Source organism: Schistocerca cancellata, chromosome 6 (assembly GCF_023864275.1).
Source record: "Schistocerca cancellata isolate TAMUIC-IGC-003103 chromosome 6, iqSchCanc2.1, whole genome shotgun sequence".
Classification (NCBI taxonomy): domain Eukaryota; kingdom Metazoa; phylum Arthropoda; class Insecta; order Orthoptera; family Acrididae; genus Schistocerca; species Schistocerca cancellata.
The window spans coordinates 325753868-325774392 of record NC_064631.1 but is presented as its reverse complement, the minus strand read 5'-3'; the positions used below and the strand labels follow the sequence as shown (position 1 = coordinate 325774392).

At 41.4% G+C, this 20525-nt stretch overlaps 1 protein-coding gene across 1 annotated transcript in view; it reads right to left on the bottom strand.

Moving 5' to 3' along the window:
• Positions 1-20525, bottom strand: part of LOC126190965 (non-lysosomal glucosylceramidase) — a 250969-nt gene that overhangs the window by 88450 nt on the left and 141994 nt on the right. Inside the window, exons 10-11 of the mRNA XM_049931627.1 lie at positions 13672-13788; positions 511-755 (exon numbers count right to left, since the gene is read on the bottom strand). Coding sequence (XP_049787584.1) covers positions 511-755; positions 13672-13788 — 362 coding nt within the window. The remainder of the gene's footprint in view (positions 1-510; positions 756-13671; positions 13789-20525) is intronic.

The window sequence follows — 20525 nt, the reverse complement described above, 5'->3', positions numbered from 1 at the left end:
CATCTGGGGACCAAAAGTTTTGTAGATTGTTCCAGTGACATGCAGACATTGAATCATTCACAACATGCACAAAGGATCACAGCAGATCTCCCACATTTTGCATGCCAGATACAGAGGAATGAATACTGCCATATGCACACATTACATGAGCACGTGACCCACACCTCTGACGAACTACAAAGGCAGCCAGATGTGTTCCCATGACTTCATGATTCTTTGAGGAGGGAAGCTGAAAGATGAGCAAGAGTAAGTGGTAACCATATCAAGTACCCTCAATAACCTCAACAGACAGACAACTATCACAGATCAGAATGGCCCATATCTCATGGAGAGTAGGCTTCTGGACACATGTTCAGAGGATCTTTTTCTAGTTTCGATCAGTACTTTTTCCTGTAAAAATAAGGGACACTTTTAAAAAAAAGGTCCTAGTATATATGTATGTGCATATTGTGTAAAGATCAGTTTAAGCAGCTGATTTCAAAATTGTGATACATCTAACAGTTTACTGACCTGGATCACCAATATCATGTGGAACTGTATCTTTTACTTTTCTTTTACTGGAATGCCCATCAAACAAGTGAGTGCGCACTGTATCTATCTCATTTTCAATAGCATCCAGCATGTTGTACTGAACAGTCTCCTGCAGTTTTGGCCACAATTTAGCCAGTGCAAATGAGGCATAAAAATGAACATCATAGGTATTATACATTCGATATTCATGTCCCTCCAAATATGCAAACTGACCATATTCTTTCCTAATAAAATACAAGATTGGTACAGAAAATTAATAAAGTTTTTAACTCTTGTTATTAAGCAAGCTTGACATAAAACTGAAATCATGACACCACATAACATGAAGTGACTGAAAACAGCAATGCACAAAGACCACTAAACACAGAAGGTTTAATAAATGTAAATTTCAGTCAGAAAGAGAAACCTCAGAACACTTTTCAAAGTTTATGTAATGATTTTAATAGTAGTTCACCAGTCGAACTGCCTGATTCATAAATAATGGTACAGGGTGTGGGAGATTTTACTAAAACTTAATGCAAATTATATCAACAAAAATAATTGATGTTGGGAAATATAATATAATTGGATAGATGAAAAATCTTCTTACAAAGTGGCAGCAGGAGGAAATACAGATAGTTATGGAAAAGTCACCCAAAACACCAAGTCAGGAAAGACTTATTGGCTGGAATGAGAAGGAAAGACAGACTGCTGATGTGTGTACCAGATGAGATTTAAAACCTGAGAGCTTTAATCCGATGGAAGACAGAGTAATAAGCAATGCACAGATCACTGAAAAAGCACCATATATGAGTCAATATGAGCAGAAAGCTAACAATATAACTGTCCAATCTGACATTTGAAACATGCACTGAAATATTTTATACTGGAAGAAGACGTTGAAAGAAAGACCCTATCAAAACCTCGGCTGATAAGACGCACTGTAAACATTTTTTTACAAACTGTTGAACCTTACCAAATTCCCTTGCTCTTCAGGTGGCTGCAGAATTGTACATCCTGCCAGAGTTATACCAAACAGTGCATGCGCAATATGGCAGGTGCACAGCCTTTGCTGATGGCATATTGATAAACAGATAACATAACTCAGCACAATCGTACATGCGGTACTGAAAGTATTTGCAATGAGATAAAACTGAATTAATATTCATTGTGTTTAACACTTAATGTTAAGCAGTGTGCAAACCCGGTATTGCTTCATAAAAGCTGAGCATGAACTGTATAAAGGGAAGGCAGACTCACAAGAAGTAATAAATATGCACCAACATGTAACTCACAAAACTGTGAAAGAAAAATTATCTGGAAGATTTACTGAACAGGTGGTCACAAAGCCCCATTGCCTGCCATTAATAACCAACATAAACTCCTAAACTTGAACAAATAACATGAACAACAGTTCTTTAGAAGAGATTTCTTGTGACACAAGCCATGTAGAGCTGCTCATAGGAGACAATGCACTGTTATTGATGGAGATCTATGAGACTGGACCCTCCAAATCACAACTGAGATGAACATTGCCGATTCCAAGTTGTCTTCAGCCTGGTTGTGCAAATTCAAGAAATCATACAGTACACAGAGTCATGAAACAGTGGAGTTTACTTCCTGTAAAAGTGTAGAGGAGATGCCATAAATCGTAGCCAACATGATGAAGAGGGTTGCTGCTATCCCTGCATCTGCTGTGTCTAATGCTGATCATACAGAGCAAACCCCACTTTATCATTCTGAGGCGAAAAAAGACAAGAGTCTGTTGCGCACATCCATATACAAGGACAATGATAATTATGAGTGGATTACTGTTTCTGCAGGTTTTTATCTGTCTTCAGGGATCTCATGGTATATTATGACCAAAAATTAAAAAAAAAGGGATGTTTACTATCAAATATCGTATAACCTACCTACCGCAATCTGGAAAAACAAGAAAGAATAATTTTTAAAATTACATTCAAAATGGTTTCTAACCAGTTGTAGAAAGTAATCCACTGTTCTTGTGGACTTTTGGCCTGGACATCATAATAGCAGAATCTTTCAGAACGAGGATGAAAAGACTATTGATTTAACTCACATTCCTCCTGAACATCATTCTCAATAAAGATTTTTTTGACTGTAGCATGTATTTTATGAAAATTGTTGGATAATATAATTTCTGATAGCTCCATGTAATTTGAGGTTTATCAGGAGAACAGTATTCTTAAGTATCTGTCATTTGTGCATTGTAAGTTTGCTCTGGCACATCTTACGAATTATTTGAAGTATGCTTGGTATACATTCTTACTCTAGGACAATTCTGTCTAAATAAAACATATAATTACTGTGACATGCCTGAAAGCATTAATTTTAATTTTGTCAAGTGTGCCTTGTGTACGGAAAATTTATGTTTTCATCATCAAATGAGACTTTGCTTTATTGTGACAACTATGGAGAATAAACAAGGAATTGTTTCATTATTACTAAAATATGCATTACGGAAAAATTATCACAAGCAGGAACTGCTATAAAATGTTGTACATGTAACAAATATTACATTTAAATTAAAGTCATGGTTAATGGAAGTTGCCTTTAACGTAACATCAAACACTGCATTGACCAGTCAGTTTTGGCTGGCAATACAAACCGCCTCATATTCAACACATTAATGGTATGTGACTTTTTTTTGTATGGTTTAGATGCTTAAAATTCACTTGTGTCACTCCAGATATCGGCACTACATAATCCTGTCATGGCTAATCATGCACCAGGCAGGAAGTGCTGCATGAACTGCTGCCATGAGCAGTTCTTCGTGTGATTTTTAAAAAATACTTGCAGTGTGTCTTAGCACCTAAAATTTTGACAGTGCATTTCTTTTATTGTATTTGTCACAAATAAAAAATTTCAGGGTGGGTTGTGACATGTTGGATTGGACCATTCCCTTGTAAGTGCATCAAACATGGCGCAGAGAGAGAGAGAGAGAGAGAGAGAGAGAGAGAGAGAGAGAGAGAGAGAGAGAGAGGGGGGGGGGGGGGGGGGGGGAGGGAATAATGGGTGGGGGGAGGGATGATGTAGAAAAATAAAAGGCAATAATGACGAAAAGTAATAGTTACTAAGAAGAAATGCTGAGACCACAGAAATCAATGTAAATTTAGGTCCTGTGAGCAGTGAGGACCAAGAACATGTAAGGCCAGTTCCCTTTAGATTAGATTAGATTAGATCCCTCCTGCTAAGTTCTGAGATATTGGTTTCAGGAGAAAGAATACAAATAGCATGTGTGGTGAAACAGGCAACATGGTCCATCTGTCACATAGAGCATGCTCTGCAACAGGATATTTTATGTTGCCAGTATACTCTCTCTGCCTATGCCCATTCATCCTAAACAACAACTTGGTGGTAGTCATACCAGTGTAGAATGCCGAACAGTGTTTACATAACAGCTGGTACACGAAATGTATCATATCACAAGTTGCTATCCCTTTGCTAGCATATGGTTTGCCAGTTACAGAGTTACAGAACTGGTATTGGCGGCAGTAGGGTGGGCGCATCAATCATAAACAGTTCTTCGTGTGATTTTTAAAAAATACTTGCAGTGTGCCTTAGCATCTAAAATTTTGACAGTGCATTTCTTTTCCTGTATTTGTCTCTAATAAAAAATTTCCAGGGTGGGTTGTGACATATCGGATTGGACCATTCCCTGGTGATCAGGCCAGTTTCTGTAGCAGATAGCCTGGGTCATTATTGAATGTACTTATCAGCTACTTCAACAAGACTGTAACTTAATAAAACCATGCCTTGAAATGAGGTCCATTCTGCCTCATTTTTTCATGACCATAACTAAAATCGCTTTTTGTGGTTCTTCTCCCCCACCCGCCCCTGCTAATCACGGCAATAGATCCTACGCTCCTTCTGCATCCATTTGCCTATCCTATGGCATCTACCCCTGTGACCATCCCTGCTATAAGACTTCCCCCATGCACTTTCCAAGCACCACTTACACCAGACCTGCAATTGGCAAAACACATATCATTAAAAGGAGACACACCTGTGCAACAACACATAGTGTATGAGCTGTTATGTAAATACTGTACAGCCTTCTATGGTATGAGCACCAGCAAGTTATCAGTTAGGATGAACAGGCATATACAGAATATGTGTACTGGCAATACACAACATTCTGTCACAGATCACACCCTACAACTTGATAGTCGTAACCATGCTGCATACTGCACCACATTCTCTTTACTGACACCAATTTCTCAAACCTCTGCAGGTGGGAACTGCGATTAAAAAATGTGCTCCACACACACACACACACACACACACACACACACACACACACAGCCCCGCATGTCTATCAAGTATAAGGCACTTCGCTCCCCACACTTATTGACTCTTGCATGGTGTTTTTCAGTATTCTCTGTCTTGCTTATTATCATTATCTTCCACATTTCAGCTCTCAGCATTTTAAGTCCTGTCACTGCAGACACCAACAAACAGTCTTTCTCTCTTATCCTGACTAGCAAGTCTCCCCTCACCCGCAGTTCTGGGGAGACACAGCTTTTATGTGTGTTTTATTTTGCCACCAAAAGGTGAATGGATTTCTCTCTCTCTCTCTCTCTCTCTCTCTCTCTCTCTCTCTCTCTCTAATTGTGTTATATTAAGTTAAGATCGAAAGCTTGTGCATAAATGATCAAGATTAATGTTAGGTTCACATCCAAGATTCTAACCAAAGTGGTTCTCAATCATATGAACCAAGGAAAAAGTAAAACTCATTTGCAAATTAATCATTCAACATCATAAAGACGTAAATATATACACAATACAGCAATTTAAATAGTTTATATTCTTCTATAGTCACACAACATCAAATAAGAATAATTTTCATTGTTTATTTACAGTGATCCTACTACCACATTTAAGATGTGTAAACGGTGAATATGACATAGAACTGCCACAAGGTGATAATACAGTATTAATGATATCTGTATGCAGCAGCTGGCTGCACAATCACAAGGTCTCTGCTGTTCAGAAACAAAGTTTTTTTAATGTAAATCAACTGCTGTGACTAAATAAGCAGATTTAATTAAACAATGTAATAAAAGCTGGATGCATAATGCATTAAACTGAATACAGAGTAATTCCTTCCCATGAACCATGGACCTTGCCGTTGGTGGGGAGGCTTGCATGCCTCAGCGATACAGATGGCCGTACCATAGGTGCAACCACAACGGAGGGGTATCTGTTGAGAGGCCAGACAAACGTGTGGTTCCTGAAGAGGGGCAGCAGCCTTTTCAGTAGTTGCAGGGGCAACAGTCTGAATGATTGACTGATCTGGCCTTGTAAAATTAACCAAAATGGCCTTGGTGTGCTGGTACTGCGAACGGCTGAAAGCAAGGGGAAACTACAGCCGTAATTTTTCCCGAGCGCATGCAGCTTTACTGTATGATTAAATGATGATGGCATCGTCTTGGGTAAAATATTCCAGAGGTAAAATAGTCCCCCATTCGGATCTCTGGGCGGGGACTACTCAAGAGGACGTCGTTATCAGGAGAAAGAAAACTGGCATTCTACGGATCGGAGTGTGGATTGTCGGATCTCTTAATCGGGCAGGTAGGTTAGAAAATTTAAAAAGGGAAACGGATAGGTTAAAGTTAGATATAGTGGGAATTAGTGAAGTTCGGTGGCAGGAGGAACAAGACTTTTGGTCAGGTGAATACAGGGTTATAAATACAAAATCAAATAGGGGTAATGCAGGAGTAGGTTTAATAATGAATAAAAAAAATAGGAGTGCAGGTAAGCTATTACAAACAGCATAGTGAACGGAATGAGATTTTCACTCTGCAGCGGAGTGTGCGCTGATATGAAACTTCCTGGCAGATTAAAACTGTGTGTCCGACCGAGACTCGAACTCGGGACCTTTGCCTTTCGCGGGCAAGTGCTCTACCAACTGAGCTACCGAAGCACGACTCACGTCCAGTACTCACAGCTTTACTTCTGCCAGTACCTCGTCTCCTACCTTCCAAACTTTACAGAAGCTCTCCTGCGAACCTTGCAGAACTAGCACTCCTGAAAGAAAGGATATTGCGGAGACATGGCTTAGCCACAGCCTGGGGGATGTTTCCAGAATGAGATTTTCACTCTGCAGCGGAGTGTGCGCTGATATGAAACTTCCTGGCAGATTAAAACTGTGTGCCCGACCGAGACTCGAACTCGGGACCTTTGCCTTTCGCGGGAAGTTTCAGGAGTGCTAGTTCTGCAAGGTTCGCAGGAGAGCTTGTAAAGTTTGGAAGGTAGGAGACGAGGTACTGGCAGAAGTAAAGCTGTGAGTACCGGACGTGAGTCGTGCTTCGGTAGCTCAGTTGGTAGAGCACTTGCCCGCGAAAGGCAAAGGTCCCGGGTTCGAGTCTCGGTCAGGCACACAGTTTTAATCTGCCAGGAAGTTTCATATCAGCGCACACTCCGCTGCAGAGTGAAAATCTCATTCTGGAAACATCCCCCAGGCTGTGGCTAAGCCATGTCTCCGCAATATCCTTTCTTTCAGGAGTGCTAGTTCTGCAAGGTTCGCAGGAGAGCTTCTGTAAAGTTTGGAAGGTAGGAGACGAGGTACTGGCAGAAGTAAAGCTGTGAGTACCGGACGTGAGTCGTGCTTCGGTAGCTCAGTTGGTAGAGCACTTGCCCGCGAAAGGCAAAGGTCCCAAGTTCGAGTCTCGGTCGGGCACACAGTTTTAATCTGCCAGGAAGTAGCATAGTGAACGCATTATTGTGGCCAAGATAGACACAAAGCCCATGCCTACTACAGTAGTACAAGTTTATATGCCAACTAGCTCTGCAGATGATGATGAAATTGATGAAATGTATGATGAGATAAAAGAAATTATTCAGGTAGTGAAGGGAGACGAAAATTTAATAGTCATGAGTGACTGGAATTCGTCAGTAGGAAAAGGGAGAGAAGGAAACATAGTAGGTGAATATGGATTGGGGGGGGGGGGGGGGGGGGGGGGGAAGAAATGAAAGAGGAAGCCGTCTGGTAGAATTTTGCACAGAGCATAACTTAATCATAGCTAACACTTAGTTCAAGAATCATAAAAGAAGGTTGTATACATGGAAGAATCCTGGAGATACTAAAAGGTATCAGGTAGTTTATATAATGGTAAAACAGAGATTTAGGAACCAGGTTTGAAATTGTAAGATATTTCCAGGGGCAGATGTGGACTCTGACCACAATCTATTGGTTATGAAGTGTAGATGAAAACTGAAGAAACTACAAAAGGAGCGGGGACCTGGATAAACTGACTAAACCAGAGGTTGTAGAGATTTTCAGGGAGAGCATAAGGGAACAATTGACAGGAATGGGGGAAAGAAATACAGTAGATGAAGAATGGGTGGCTCTGAGGGATGAAGTAGTGAAGGCAGCAGACGATCAAGTAGGTAAAAAGATGAGGGCTAATAGAAATCCTTGGGTAACAGAAGAAATATTGAATTTAATTGATGAAAGGAGAAAATATAAAAATGCAGTAAATGAAGCAGGCAAAAAGGAATACAAACGTCTCAAAAATGAGATCGACAGGAAGTGCAAAATGACTAAGCAGGGATGGCTAGAGGACAAATGTAAGGATGTAGAGGCTTATCTCACTAGGGGTAAGATAGATACTGCCTACAGGAAAATTAAAGAGACCTTTGGAGAGAAGAGAACCACTTATATGAATATCAAGGGCTCAGATGGAAACCGAGAAAGGTGGAAGGAGTATATAGAGGGTTTATACAAGGTCAATGTACTTCAGGACAATATCATGGAAATGGAAGGGGATGTAGATGAAGAGGAAATGGGAGATAAGATACTGCGTGAAGAGTTTGACAGAGCACTGAAAGACCTAAGTCGAAACAAGGCTCCGGGAGTAGACAACATTCCATTAGAACTACTGACGGCCTTGGGAGAGCCAGTCACAACAAAACTCTAACATCTGGTGAGCAAGATGTATGAGACAGGCGAAATACCCTCAGACTTCAAGAAGAATATAATAATTCCAATCCCAAAGAAAGCAGGTGTTGACAGATGTGAAAATTACCGAACTATCAGTTTAATAAGTCACAGCTGCAAAATACTAACGCGAATTCTTTACAGACGAATGGAAAAACTGGTAGAAGCCAAACTCGGGGAAGATCAGTTTGGATTCCGTAGAAATGGTGGAACATGTGAGGCAATACTAACCTTACGACTTATCTTAGAAGAAAGATTAAGAAAAAGTAAACCTACGTTTCTAGCATTTGTAGACTTAGAGAAAGCTTTTGACAATGTTAACTGGAATACCCTCTTTCAAATTCTGAAGGTGGCAGGGGTAAAATACAGGGAGCGAAAGGCTATTTACAATTTGTACAGAAACCAGATGGCAGTTATAAGAGTCGAGGGACATGAAAGGGAAGCAATGGTTGGGAAGGGAGTGAGACAGGGTTGTAGCCTCTCCCCGATGTTATTCAATCTTTATATTGAGCAAGCAGTAAAGGAAACAAAAGAAAAATTTGGAGTAGGAATTAAAATCCATGGAGAAGAAATTAAAACTTTGAGGTTCGCCGATGACATTGTAATTCTGTCAGAGACAGCAAAGGACTTGGAAGAGCAGTTGAACGGAATGGATAGTATCTTGAAGGGAGGATATAAGATGAACATCAAAAAAAGCAAAATGAAGATAATGGAATGTAGTCAAATTAAGTTGGGTGATGCTGAGGGAATTAGATTAGGAAATGAGACACTTAAAGCAGTAAAGGAGTTTTGCTATTTGGGGAGCAAAATAACTGATGATGATCGAAGTAGAGAGGATATAAAATGTAGACTGGCAATGGCAAGGAAAGCGTTTCGGAAGAAGAGAAATTTGTTAACATTGAGTATAGATTTAAGTGTCAGGAAGTCGTTTCTGAAAGTATTTGTATGGAGTGTAGCCATGTATGGAAGTGAAACATGGACGATAAATAGTTTGCACAAGAGGAGAATAGAAGCTTTCGAAATGTGGTGCTACAGAAGAATGCTGAAGATTAGATGGGTAGATCACATAACTAATGAGGAGGTATTGAACAGAATAGGGGAGAAGAGGAGTTTGCGGCACAACTTGACAAAAAGAAGGGACCGGTTGGTAGGACATGTTTTGAGACATCAAGGGATCACAAATTTAGCATTGGAGGGCAACGTGGAGGGTAAAAATCATAGAGGGAGACCAAGAGATGAATACACTAAGTAGATTCAGAAGGATGTAGGTTGCAGTAAGTACTGGGAGATGAAGAAGCTTGCACAGGATAGAGTAGCATGGAGAGCTGCATCAAACCAGTCACAGGACTGAAGACCACAACAAAAACAACAGAGTAATTAAATATCACAGCATGTAGTGTTAATTCACATGGGATATGTACAAAACATGACTGCCCAAACTACCACTAACTTATAAAACAGCTGTAGAAGAAATGTAGTACAACTTAGGAAGACAACAATACAAGATTAAAGCCTATTCCATAAAGTGAAGAAAAACGAAGAATAATTTTGGGTAGTTGAGGGTATATTCACTCACACTGACTTGTATCTGCAAGCTGACAGTTGTCACCATCCAGCTCAGCATGAAGAAGTACTTCATAACTTGGTTCACAGGGCCCACATTATCTCAGACCCTGAAAGTTTGTCAGCTGAGCTATCACATCTCGAAGTCACCTTTCATCAGAATGGTTATAGTGAGAGGCAGATCAAACGTGCTGTGTGCTATCAGCATTCTGTGAGGGAAGACAGCAATGAAATGGCACCTAAGTCTACAGCCTTTTTGCCTTACGCAGGAAGCGTTTCCAACAGGATTGCGGAAATATTATGTGAAATGTGTTTTTCAACCACCTTCTAAGATTAAGGGCCTGTTGGCATCTGTAAAAGATGATCTTGGTTTGCGTAAGGCTGGTGTCTATCGTATTCCCTGCAGTTGTGGCATGTCATATATTGGTCAGACAATCAGGACTGTAGAAGACTAGTGTATTGAACATAAGCGTCACACAAACTTACAACAGCCGAGCAAATCCGCTATTGCAGAACATTGCCTTGACACCGGTCATCCTATGGAATACAACAACACGGAGATTTTGGCTTGCATGTCCAGCTATTGGGATAGTGTTACTAAGGAAGCTGTTGGAATCAAACTACACTCCTGGAAATGGAAAAAAGAACACATTGACACCGGTGTGTCAGACCTACCATACTTGCTCCGGACACTGCAAGAGGGCTGTACAAGCAATGATCACACGCACGGCACAGCGGACACACCAGGAACCGCGGTGTTGGCCGTCGAATGGCGCTAGCTGCGCAGCATTTGTGCACCGCCGCCGTCAGTGTCAGCCAGTTTGCCGTGGCATACGGAGCTCCATCGCAGTCTTTAACACTGGTAGCATGCCGCGACAGCGTGGACGTGAACCGTTATGTGCAGTTCACGGACTTTGAGCGAGGGCGTATAGTGGGCATGCGGGAGGCTGGGTGGACGTACCGCCGAATTGCTCAACACGTGGGGCGTGAGGTCTCCACAGTACATCGATGTTGTCACCAGTGGTCGGCGGAAGGTGCACGTGCCCGTCGACCTGGGACCGGACCGCAGCGACGCACGGATGCACGCCAAGACCGTAGGATCCTCCGCAGTGCCGTAGGGGACCGCACCGCCACTTCCCAGCAAATTAAGGACACTGTTGCTCCTGGGGTATCGGCGAGGACCATTCGCAACCGTCTCCATGAAGCTGGGCTACGGTCCCGCACACCGTTAGGCCGTCTTCCGCTCACGCCCCAACATCGTGCAGCCTGCCTCCAGTGGTGTCGCGACAGGCGTGAATGGAGGGACGAATGGAGACGTGTCGTCTTCAGCGATGAGAGTCGCTTCTGCCTTGGTGCCAATGATGGTCGTATGCGTGTTTGGCGCCGTACAGGTGAGCGCCACAATCAGGACTGCATACGACCGAGGCACACAGGGCCAACACCCGGCATCATGGCGTGGGGAGTGATCTCCTACACTGGCCGTACACCACTGGTGATCGTCGAGGGGACACTGAATAGTGCACAGTGCATCCAAACCGTCATCGAACCCATCGTTCTACCATTCCTAGACCGGTAAGGGAACTTGCTGTTCCAACAGGACAATGCACGCCCGCATGTATCCCGTGCCACCCAACGTGCTCTAGAAGGTGTAAGTCAACTACCCTGGCCAGCAAGATCTCCGGATCTGTCCCCCATTGAGCATGTTTGGGACTGGATGAAGCGTCGTCTCACGCGGTCTGCACGTCCAGCACGAACGCTGGTCCAACTGAGGCGCCAGGTGGAAATGGCATGGCAAGCCGTTCCACAGGACTACATCCAGCATCTCTATGATCGTCTCCATGGGAGAATAGCAGCCTGCATTGCTGCAAAAGGTGGATATACACTGTACTAGTTCCGACATTGTGCATGCTCTGTTGCCTGTGTCTATGTGCCTGTGGTTCTGTCAGTGTGATCATGTGATGTATCTGACCCCAGGAATGTGTCAATAAAGTTTCCCCTTCCTGGGACAATGAATTCACGGTGTTCTTATTTCAATTTCCAGGAGTGTATCAAGCAACCTTATAAACAGAGATGGTGGATTTTGTTTAAATGCCGCTTGGAATCTGGCTCTGTCTCTCATCAAAAACCAGAGGGACAGAGTTAGTGCTACCTCACCTGTTCATTAATAGTCACTATCGATATTTCTGATGTTGCTTATCTTTGGTTGTGTGTTGACTTTGTGGTTACTTGTTCTGTGTGTGGTATCTTCCTTGTTTCTCCTCTGTGAACCGATGTATTAAAGTCCCTTGCACATTGCTTCCTCCTTGCAGTTGTGCCTTGAGAATGGCAGAGTGTGCTCCTGTCGAAATATCTGCGGTGGTCATCCCTAAGTTATTTGAACATATCTGAGAATTTTCAATTTCCCTGTATGGTACATATCGAAAATCACTTAAGAGATTTTTGCAGAACTCCATTCTGAACCCCCTTAAGTAAATACAATCGAGCCTCTTGTGAAAGTCCATTCTTTTCTGCACATTTTCAGAAAGAAATAATTGAATTTAAGGGCTAATGATTTCACTCTAATATCATGTGTCTTGCAATTACTGTCAAAACGGAGTTGAATACCATTTGCCTTATGAAGTTTATTTGATCCATGACTAATGATGTTCCCAACAAAACATTTTCATTACATTCTTGGAAATTCTAGGTAGTCCATGGTTATTGCTATTTTGATGGTGAAAGAACTTTTGCAATTTTCTGTAGTGCATCATTACGTACTTAGAGGAGATAACTCTGTACATTAAATAAAGCCCCCCTCCCTGGCACAATATATTTTGACCACAGATGTTACCCAAAATTACTAGGCAAGTAAAAAAAATTCATTCTTCCATTCTACCTGTTATTTTAGCTTTCCTACATTTCTGACACAATGAAGTTGTGAGCAAGCCACGACACAACCCTCCCTGAATCATGAAAATATTAAGAGATGAGAGATGACTGCCTAGTTTTGAGTTCCAATCCAGCACACAGTTTTGATCTTCAGTGAAGTTGCTTTTCCAGGTATAGACCAGACAACATATAAAATCAAAAACATAAAGTATTTATATTACTACAACACTATTCTGGAACACAAAACTCAGTACCAGTTGCAGCAAAGAATCAACAAAAATGCTATTTTCAATATTTCACATGATTACTGACCTACTTTAAAAATTTAAAATGCTATCATTATCTATTCATTTCTTTTCTGTTAAAAGTTTCAAACAATAACACAAGTACTACAATAAAAAAACAGCGTGAGTGTCTCTCAAGGTACTGCAAATGACACACCGGCAAATACAAGAACTTACCTCATCCAGTATTTGAGAATGCGAGCACTTAATGATTTTCAACAAAATTAACACACAATATCAAACCTTTCCTAAAATTTTTTGCACTTACATGTTTCAAGACAAATGTTTAACACCTTAACTAATCTGTAAATTAATGACATCTGAAGCTGTTCTACACATGGAAGTACAATTCTTAAAGGAATCAGTGGTTTATTGGTACTACAATGAAACATAACCATTAAACTGACACACAAATTTAGGAAGAAAGTAACATTCTATGAGAACAGATTTTACTGTATAACTGAATGACTAGCTAAAGTTTACCTAGGATCTTTTGGGTACTTGCTGTCTGTAAAATCCATGTCCAACCAGACAGATCCTCCATCTGATACATAATATAGTTCATTAAACAATGCACTTTTGTACCAATCGGGCAGATTTCTGAAACAGAAACATATCGTAATTTGAAAAAGTGAAATTAGAGGCTTATTATGATTTTGGACAAGTAGTACTCATACTAAAGAATGTAATAAAATGAATGTTTAGTGCAGCAGTAACATCACTATTGAAGACTTGTACAATTAATGTGTATCATTTTCAATTATTAGACTAAAAAATCAGTGACAAAACAGTTGCTGGACCACTGAAGGCAGCAGGCAGCACTCATGACTTCTCCAGAGAGAGAGAGAGAGAGAGAGAGAGAGAGAGAGAGAGAGAGAGAGAGAGAGAGTGGCATGGATCTCTGGATTATTTGTGTGGTTTTTTATTTTTATTTTTCTGTTTTTCTAGGTTTTTTGTTCAGTTTTGTTACTAGGGATTCTTGGTATCCATTATTATTTGCTATCTAAATAATTATATGCAGCTTCTTATTATAGTTATGTTTGTCAGCTGGCATTATGTTTAACCTGTTGACCATAAACCTGAGGCAGATTCTTCTTGGGCCTGTGGGTGCTTAGATGAGTGATGTAATCTTGTGTCTGTTGTTGTGTTTTTCCTGTTTTCTTTGAGATGGATATATCTAGCAACCTTATGTTTTTGTGTAATGTGTGTATCTCTGCATGTAGTTGTTCTATTTTATTTTCTGGTTCATCTACCAAGCAGAGGATGTCATCCATGTATCCCCACCAATAAAGTATATTTAATTTTTCTGGTACTATTTTCTGGAAAATTATTTCTTCTATTTTGTTGTTGAAGATATTTGCTAATTTTTCTGAAATTGGAGATCCCATATGCAATCCTTCTTCTCATAAGTAGAACTGAATTTAAGGCAATTTTAGTCAGTGATGAGGTGTGACAGGGTACTTATCTCTGTTATGTACTTTGTGGTAACTAATTGTAAGTATCTAAGTCTTGTTCTATTATCTTGATTGCTTTTTTGACTGGAATTGTGGGCTACATGTTTTTTACATCAAATGAGACCAACATAACTGCATCTGAAATATATAAGTCTTTTATGTGGTTTATTAGTTGTTCTGTGTTTTGCACTGTTCTGTCATTTTTGTTTTATATTGTTGAAAGACTGGGTGAATTATACTTCTGTTGTCCTGATAGTGCCCACCATTGCGGGAGTTGGATTACTGGTTTTGGAAAGAGCAGACATGTAGTTCGAGTGCTTAAGGGAGTTGCCAACATGGATAGCATAACTGACAAGCTGTTGTTTGCACTTGATTCACAATGGAGGGACCCCAGCTTCACGAGTAAGATGTTCACAGGGCTAGTTAGAGAGGCTTCTGTTGCAAGTCGAACCCAATATCTACAATGCTGAGGGGATGTTGAACTGTATGCCAGACTCCCATAATTGAGGTGGGATTCTATTGGGGCTTTATGAAACTGCAGAAGGCTAGTGCGATGTGCACCCCAGCTGGCGTAACTCAGGCAGTGTAGTGTATTAAGGTGCAGCCTGCACTTGCCCTAAAGCTGGTGCAAATGGGAAATCCATGTCGACCGAGAATCAAAGACCAGTCCTAAAAAGCGATTAGTCTCCACTACACTGTGTAGTTGGTCATTGAGATAAAGTTCTGGTTGTGGGTGAATGGTACAATATCGAAAGAAGTGCACAATGTGAGTCTTGGCAGTAGAAAATTGAAAGCCAAGGGTGAGGGCCCATGCCTGCGCCTTTCATGTGGCGCCTTGCAGCCGACATTCACTGACACCTACACTAAAGGCAGAACAGTATAGACGAAAGTCGTCAGCATACAAGGAGGGTGATACTGAGAAACCCACAGCTGCTGCTAGACCATTGATGGCTACTAGAAAGAGAGGGACACACCGGGCAGAGCCCTGAGGAAACCCATTCTCTTGGATTTGGGGGTACTGTGGGAAGCACCAACTCTAACCCGGAATGTACAGTGAGACAGGAAGTTCTGGATGAAAATCAGGAGCAGACCTCAGAGACCCTACTCATGTAATGTAGCATGTGGTATGTTGGCATGTGGTGTCATAAACCTTTTGCAGGTTCAAAAAGACAGCTACAAGGTGTCGACATTGGACAAAAGCTGTTAAGATGGCAGACTCCAGGTAAGCCAGATTATCAGTAGTGTAATGATCTTGGTGAAAACCACCCTGAGACAGAGCCAGAAGACTCCAAGACTCAAGAAGCCAACATGGCTACCAGCTCACCATTCATTCAAGCAACTTACAAAAAACATTGGTGAGACTTATTGGGTGATAACTTGTCCATCTCTAGAGGGTGCTTACCTGGTTTAGTACTGGGCCAATGGCGCTTTCTCATCACTGCGATGGGAACTCACTCTCTCTCCAGATGCAGTTAAAGATGACAAGGATATGATGTTGACAGTCCACCGGTAGGTGCTTATCACTTGATTGTAGATACAGTCTGGCTCTGGGGCTGTATCATGGCATCATGGCAGTTGGCGAGGACACTGAAGGGAGCATTATATGGCTCTAGGTGACATGTAGAAAAAGATAATTGCTTTCACTCCAACCGCTGTTTTAGCACATGAAAGGCATGTTGATAATTCCCAGACACTGATGCTTAAGCATAGCACACAGTAAAATGTTTGGTGACTGCATCTGAGTCACTGCAGACAGTGGCATTCAAGGTAATACCAGATACACCTGCATAGAGATGTCTGTCTAAGGAGAGGCACATGATCCAATGATCGAAACTTAGCATTCCAAGAATTCTTGCTTCTGACTTTTTATTAGGTGGCGCCCTAGGGATGGAGCCACTTAAAGGTCATGAGGTGCTCCATCGATGGGTGCTAATTACGGTGTATTTGCAAGGTCTTTAGCATGGGTCCACCCCACAAAGGGTTATGGGCATTGAAATCACCATGGTGCCACCCACTCTGAATGAGGGTTCTCCCCATGGGTGCCACCCAGCCTCAGCAATGGCTACCTGGCCAGTAATCTGTTGCTTGGAGTCCCTGGGCCCAGGCACAATGTGCATGTACTCCTTGGCATGCATGTGAAGTTTTCAGCTCAGGCACCAACAGTGTGATCCCTGTGTGGTCAGGGGACTACCACCATGCAGGTACTCAATGATCTCCCACAACAGGATGGTTACCATGCTGGGTTTTGTGTCTATTACTGTATGAAATGGGAGAGTGCACAGACGGAAAGGCCAAAGGTGGAGCACGCACTGCATTGGGTGACCTGCCTTGCACAATCCACACTTTTGGAGAATTTTGAAAATTGTTGGCAGGTCAAAACCAATAATGGGTACAGAGTTTTTATTTGATGAAAAGTTGTACAATATGCCAGAAGTGGAAACTCTAGGTTGAGTGATAAATTGGGTCCAAGCAGAGTCAGCACCAAGAAAACCATTCAATGGAGAGGCAGAGGGAGAAAGGGATAGGAGAAGTACAGGCACGTAGCATGGAAAGGAAATAATGTTGCAGAGGCTGGGGGCCCATGGTAGCCAAGCACATACTCACAAAAGAGTTGTGAGCCCACTGGAGATGATCCAATAGTTTATTGATATTTTTTGTGGAGGTATGTGGCATAGTTTGTTGATAGGTTTGTGAAGGTATGTGGCATTAGATGTCTACGTACAAGTCATGTAATTCGCGTAAATAATGGGCCACTCACGTAGCAGGTGGACATTTAACCAGGTTCACTGTTTTTGAGGTACTCATTCGCAGGCTCTGTGTAATAATAATCTGATCTTCGTCACTGTCGCTTATCTCACTGGATTTTCCCATTTGCAGACCATATCTTCGTTAGCATGATTCCCTGTTCGTATCTGCTCTGCTTACATAGGTTTTTTATCGCAGAACATGTCCGCAATGCCACAAGGCGGTATCCAACGTCACAGTAGGCAGTGGTCATCATATTTAGGCTTATCAGTGTACGATCACTGATAATGATGGATTACTTGTCCAGCTCTCCAACTGTCCTTAATTTTTATTTACACATCTGGCAGAAAAATTTTAATACTATTCTGCTAACACTGAGCCTCCATTGCAACTGGATTATAATAATTTTTTATATTTATAATATATGAACTTTGAAACTCAAATACCAATATCAAACAGCAGTTCTATGCAATCTCAAAAATTCTAGAGAAAATCAACTTTGAAACTATCCGAGCATCTTCAGTTCAGTAATTCATGGCTCATTTTGCTGATAGGCCACATGGCTCTGTGATAGAATGCTCATTAGCAATATGGTCTATCTAGGTTAGATTCCCACTTGATGCAAATGTTTTACTAATGGTGCATCTTCTACAAGCATTTCTGTGAAGTGTATAATACGTACACACAAAGAGAATGGTAATTGTTGTTTCACATTTCATTTCAGTCAGTCTTTTCTCACTCTTTTTTTTTCCCCAGATCTAAAACTTACATCATTAAAATATAAAATTCATCAAGTATATCCTAGCTGGCACATATCTGTCATTTTTTATGAAAAATATATGTCTCCTAATTTTTAATTACATATTACAGAAAAAATATATATTCTAAATACCATTCTTTTGTATGAGATTGTTAATATAGATTGTTTTTTAGCTAAACATTTCAGATTTTTTATTTTCATTTTTACATATTTTATGTTTCTTGGCAATGCCAGTAGAACATGCACCATTATTAAAAAGTTGCATTGGCTGGATATTTAACATAGGCAACTTGTGTTGCAGATGAACCTTTTACAATGGAACCATGATGCTCCATCTGAGCCATGGCGGCTCGGGTTTGATCTATTGAATGTACCGCATATAATATTATCGCTGTATCGTGGAGGAAAGAGAGAAGGGGCGCCCCTTCGTGGTGGAAGTCGGCGAGGCACCTGGGAGAGTTGAGTAGTTGGACTTCGGAGGGCGAGCAGAAACAGTGAGATAGGCAGTAGTGCGCGGAGCGTGAACTGTGTCTGCCGACGCCATGTGTGGTGGCAAGAGGAAAGTTTGCCATGTTACCTGATTGTGTTTGGGCGTTTATGGCGGACTTGGTGGGTAGAGGCGCCAATGCTGTTGGGAACATGCTGCTTCCTTGTTTATGATGGATTTACCGTTTGCTTCTAGTGACTACATTCTCGTCTCTACGGCTCTGTGACTGATGAGATGCCATTGCGAGCACAGTTGGTTTGGATATAAGCAGCATTTTGTTCTCAGTGTCCATCGTTCTGGCGATTACTGAGTGTGCTTGCCATTGTGGTGTATTTATTGAGCAGTGTGCTTTGGACGCTTGACCTTACTATTAGGAGTCCATTGCGCAAGGCTGCGCTTATCCTGTCAGGACTTGTGTTCTGCATTTAAAAACTTTGTTGTTGTCAGTCTCTGAATTGCTCAAATGCATTCATACTTCTCTGCTTAAGTGTTATTGTTTCACACCACTCTGAACGGGAAAACGATAAAGGGCATGCGTTTATTGTAACGAACCGATGTCTGTTTCTGATTAATGTTTCGCTGTGACACTGAGTGTTAATCTTGTAATGGACACTGTTTGAGATATTTTAATCAGTGTGTTGCAGGACATATCCTATTTGTGCCTCGCAAGTGGAGAGCGGAGGCGGTTTATTGGCCATGATGATGTGTTGGTAGATCCATTTCACGAGTCCAGGCCAGTCACCCGGAGATTTAGAAGTTGTATGTTGTGTTAAGTTAATACTCCTTATTTTAAGTGTAGTGTGCTCATGCAGGAAGTTTATGTGGTTTTGCGCAGATTGCGCGGTATGTTTAGATGACTCTGAATTCAGCGTGTTAAGTGGTGTCCTCTGAGGTGCTGGAAGTTGTGGATAGACAGATGTTTTGGACACGTTGTATATGCAAATAACTTATGTCCTTATTACGTTGCTGAGTTGCTTGCCCTTTGTGTCACAGGTGGTGCTAATTTCATTAATTTTGCCACCGGTCTCCGCAGAGGCTGCGGGAGGAAACGACCCACTGTGGCAAGCAGTTACGTAGTCGCGCCCGCCCACCATAGCAGGTGTTGTTTACTAGCCCGACGCCTTCCTGTACTTGGTGGCAGGAGCGTGTTGACTGGTTTCTTACGGCTTGCAGTCTGGGAAACCATGCCTTTGGTGTACGCATGGAAGACTTATGTTTTGCTTCCAGTACCTCGGAGTGGCTCTATGTGGGTAATGAGAATGACTTATGTTGTTGGTGGCTCAGGCCAAAAGTGGTTCATTTGATAAACAGAAGGTGTATATGCATTTCTTTCCCATAATTCTGTAAACATGTTTAGGTGGTTGTGTTTTTTAAGTCAATTGAATTGTTGTTCAGAGGTTACTATGTATGGCCATTAACTTATGCAGACATTTAATAATAAGCAAGTGTATTTAATTCTGGTTTCAAGTTGTGTTGATTATGTGGGGAAATTGCCTTGAACAGACATTTAATTAATTAGTAAACAACTGAATGCTACTTGTGAGTTGAAGTTTATTGTGTTCCTAAACATATTAACAATTATTTTTAGTTGTTCAATTATGCAGTTAGGGGATTTACAAGGCCTGTTGTGTTGTTTCCTTTTAAAAGTATTATCAATGTTATTAATAAAGAAGTGTGTTGTAAAAAAATAAACAGTGAATGCAGTGCCTCAAATCCCTTTGGTCCACACCTTCCGTCATTCACCCTTGGGTGGTATTAACAAACCGTGAAAGCCCATTTCACCATCGACAAAATTGGCTGTTGTACAGGGTGGTTATAATTGAAATTTTGCCACTTGAGAGGGCACCCTTGAATAAGTAGTCGTAAGACAATGAAACTTCGTGGAAACATT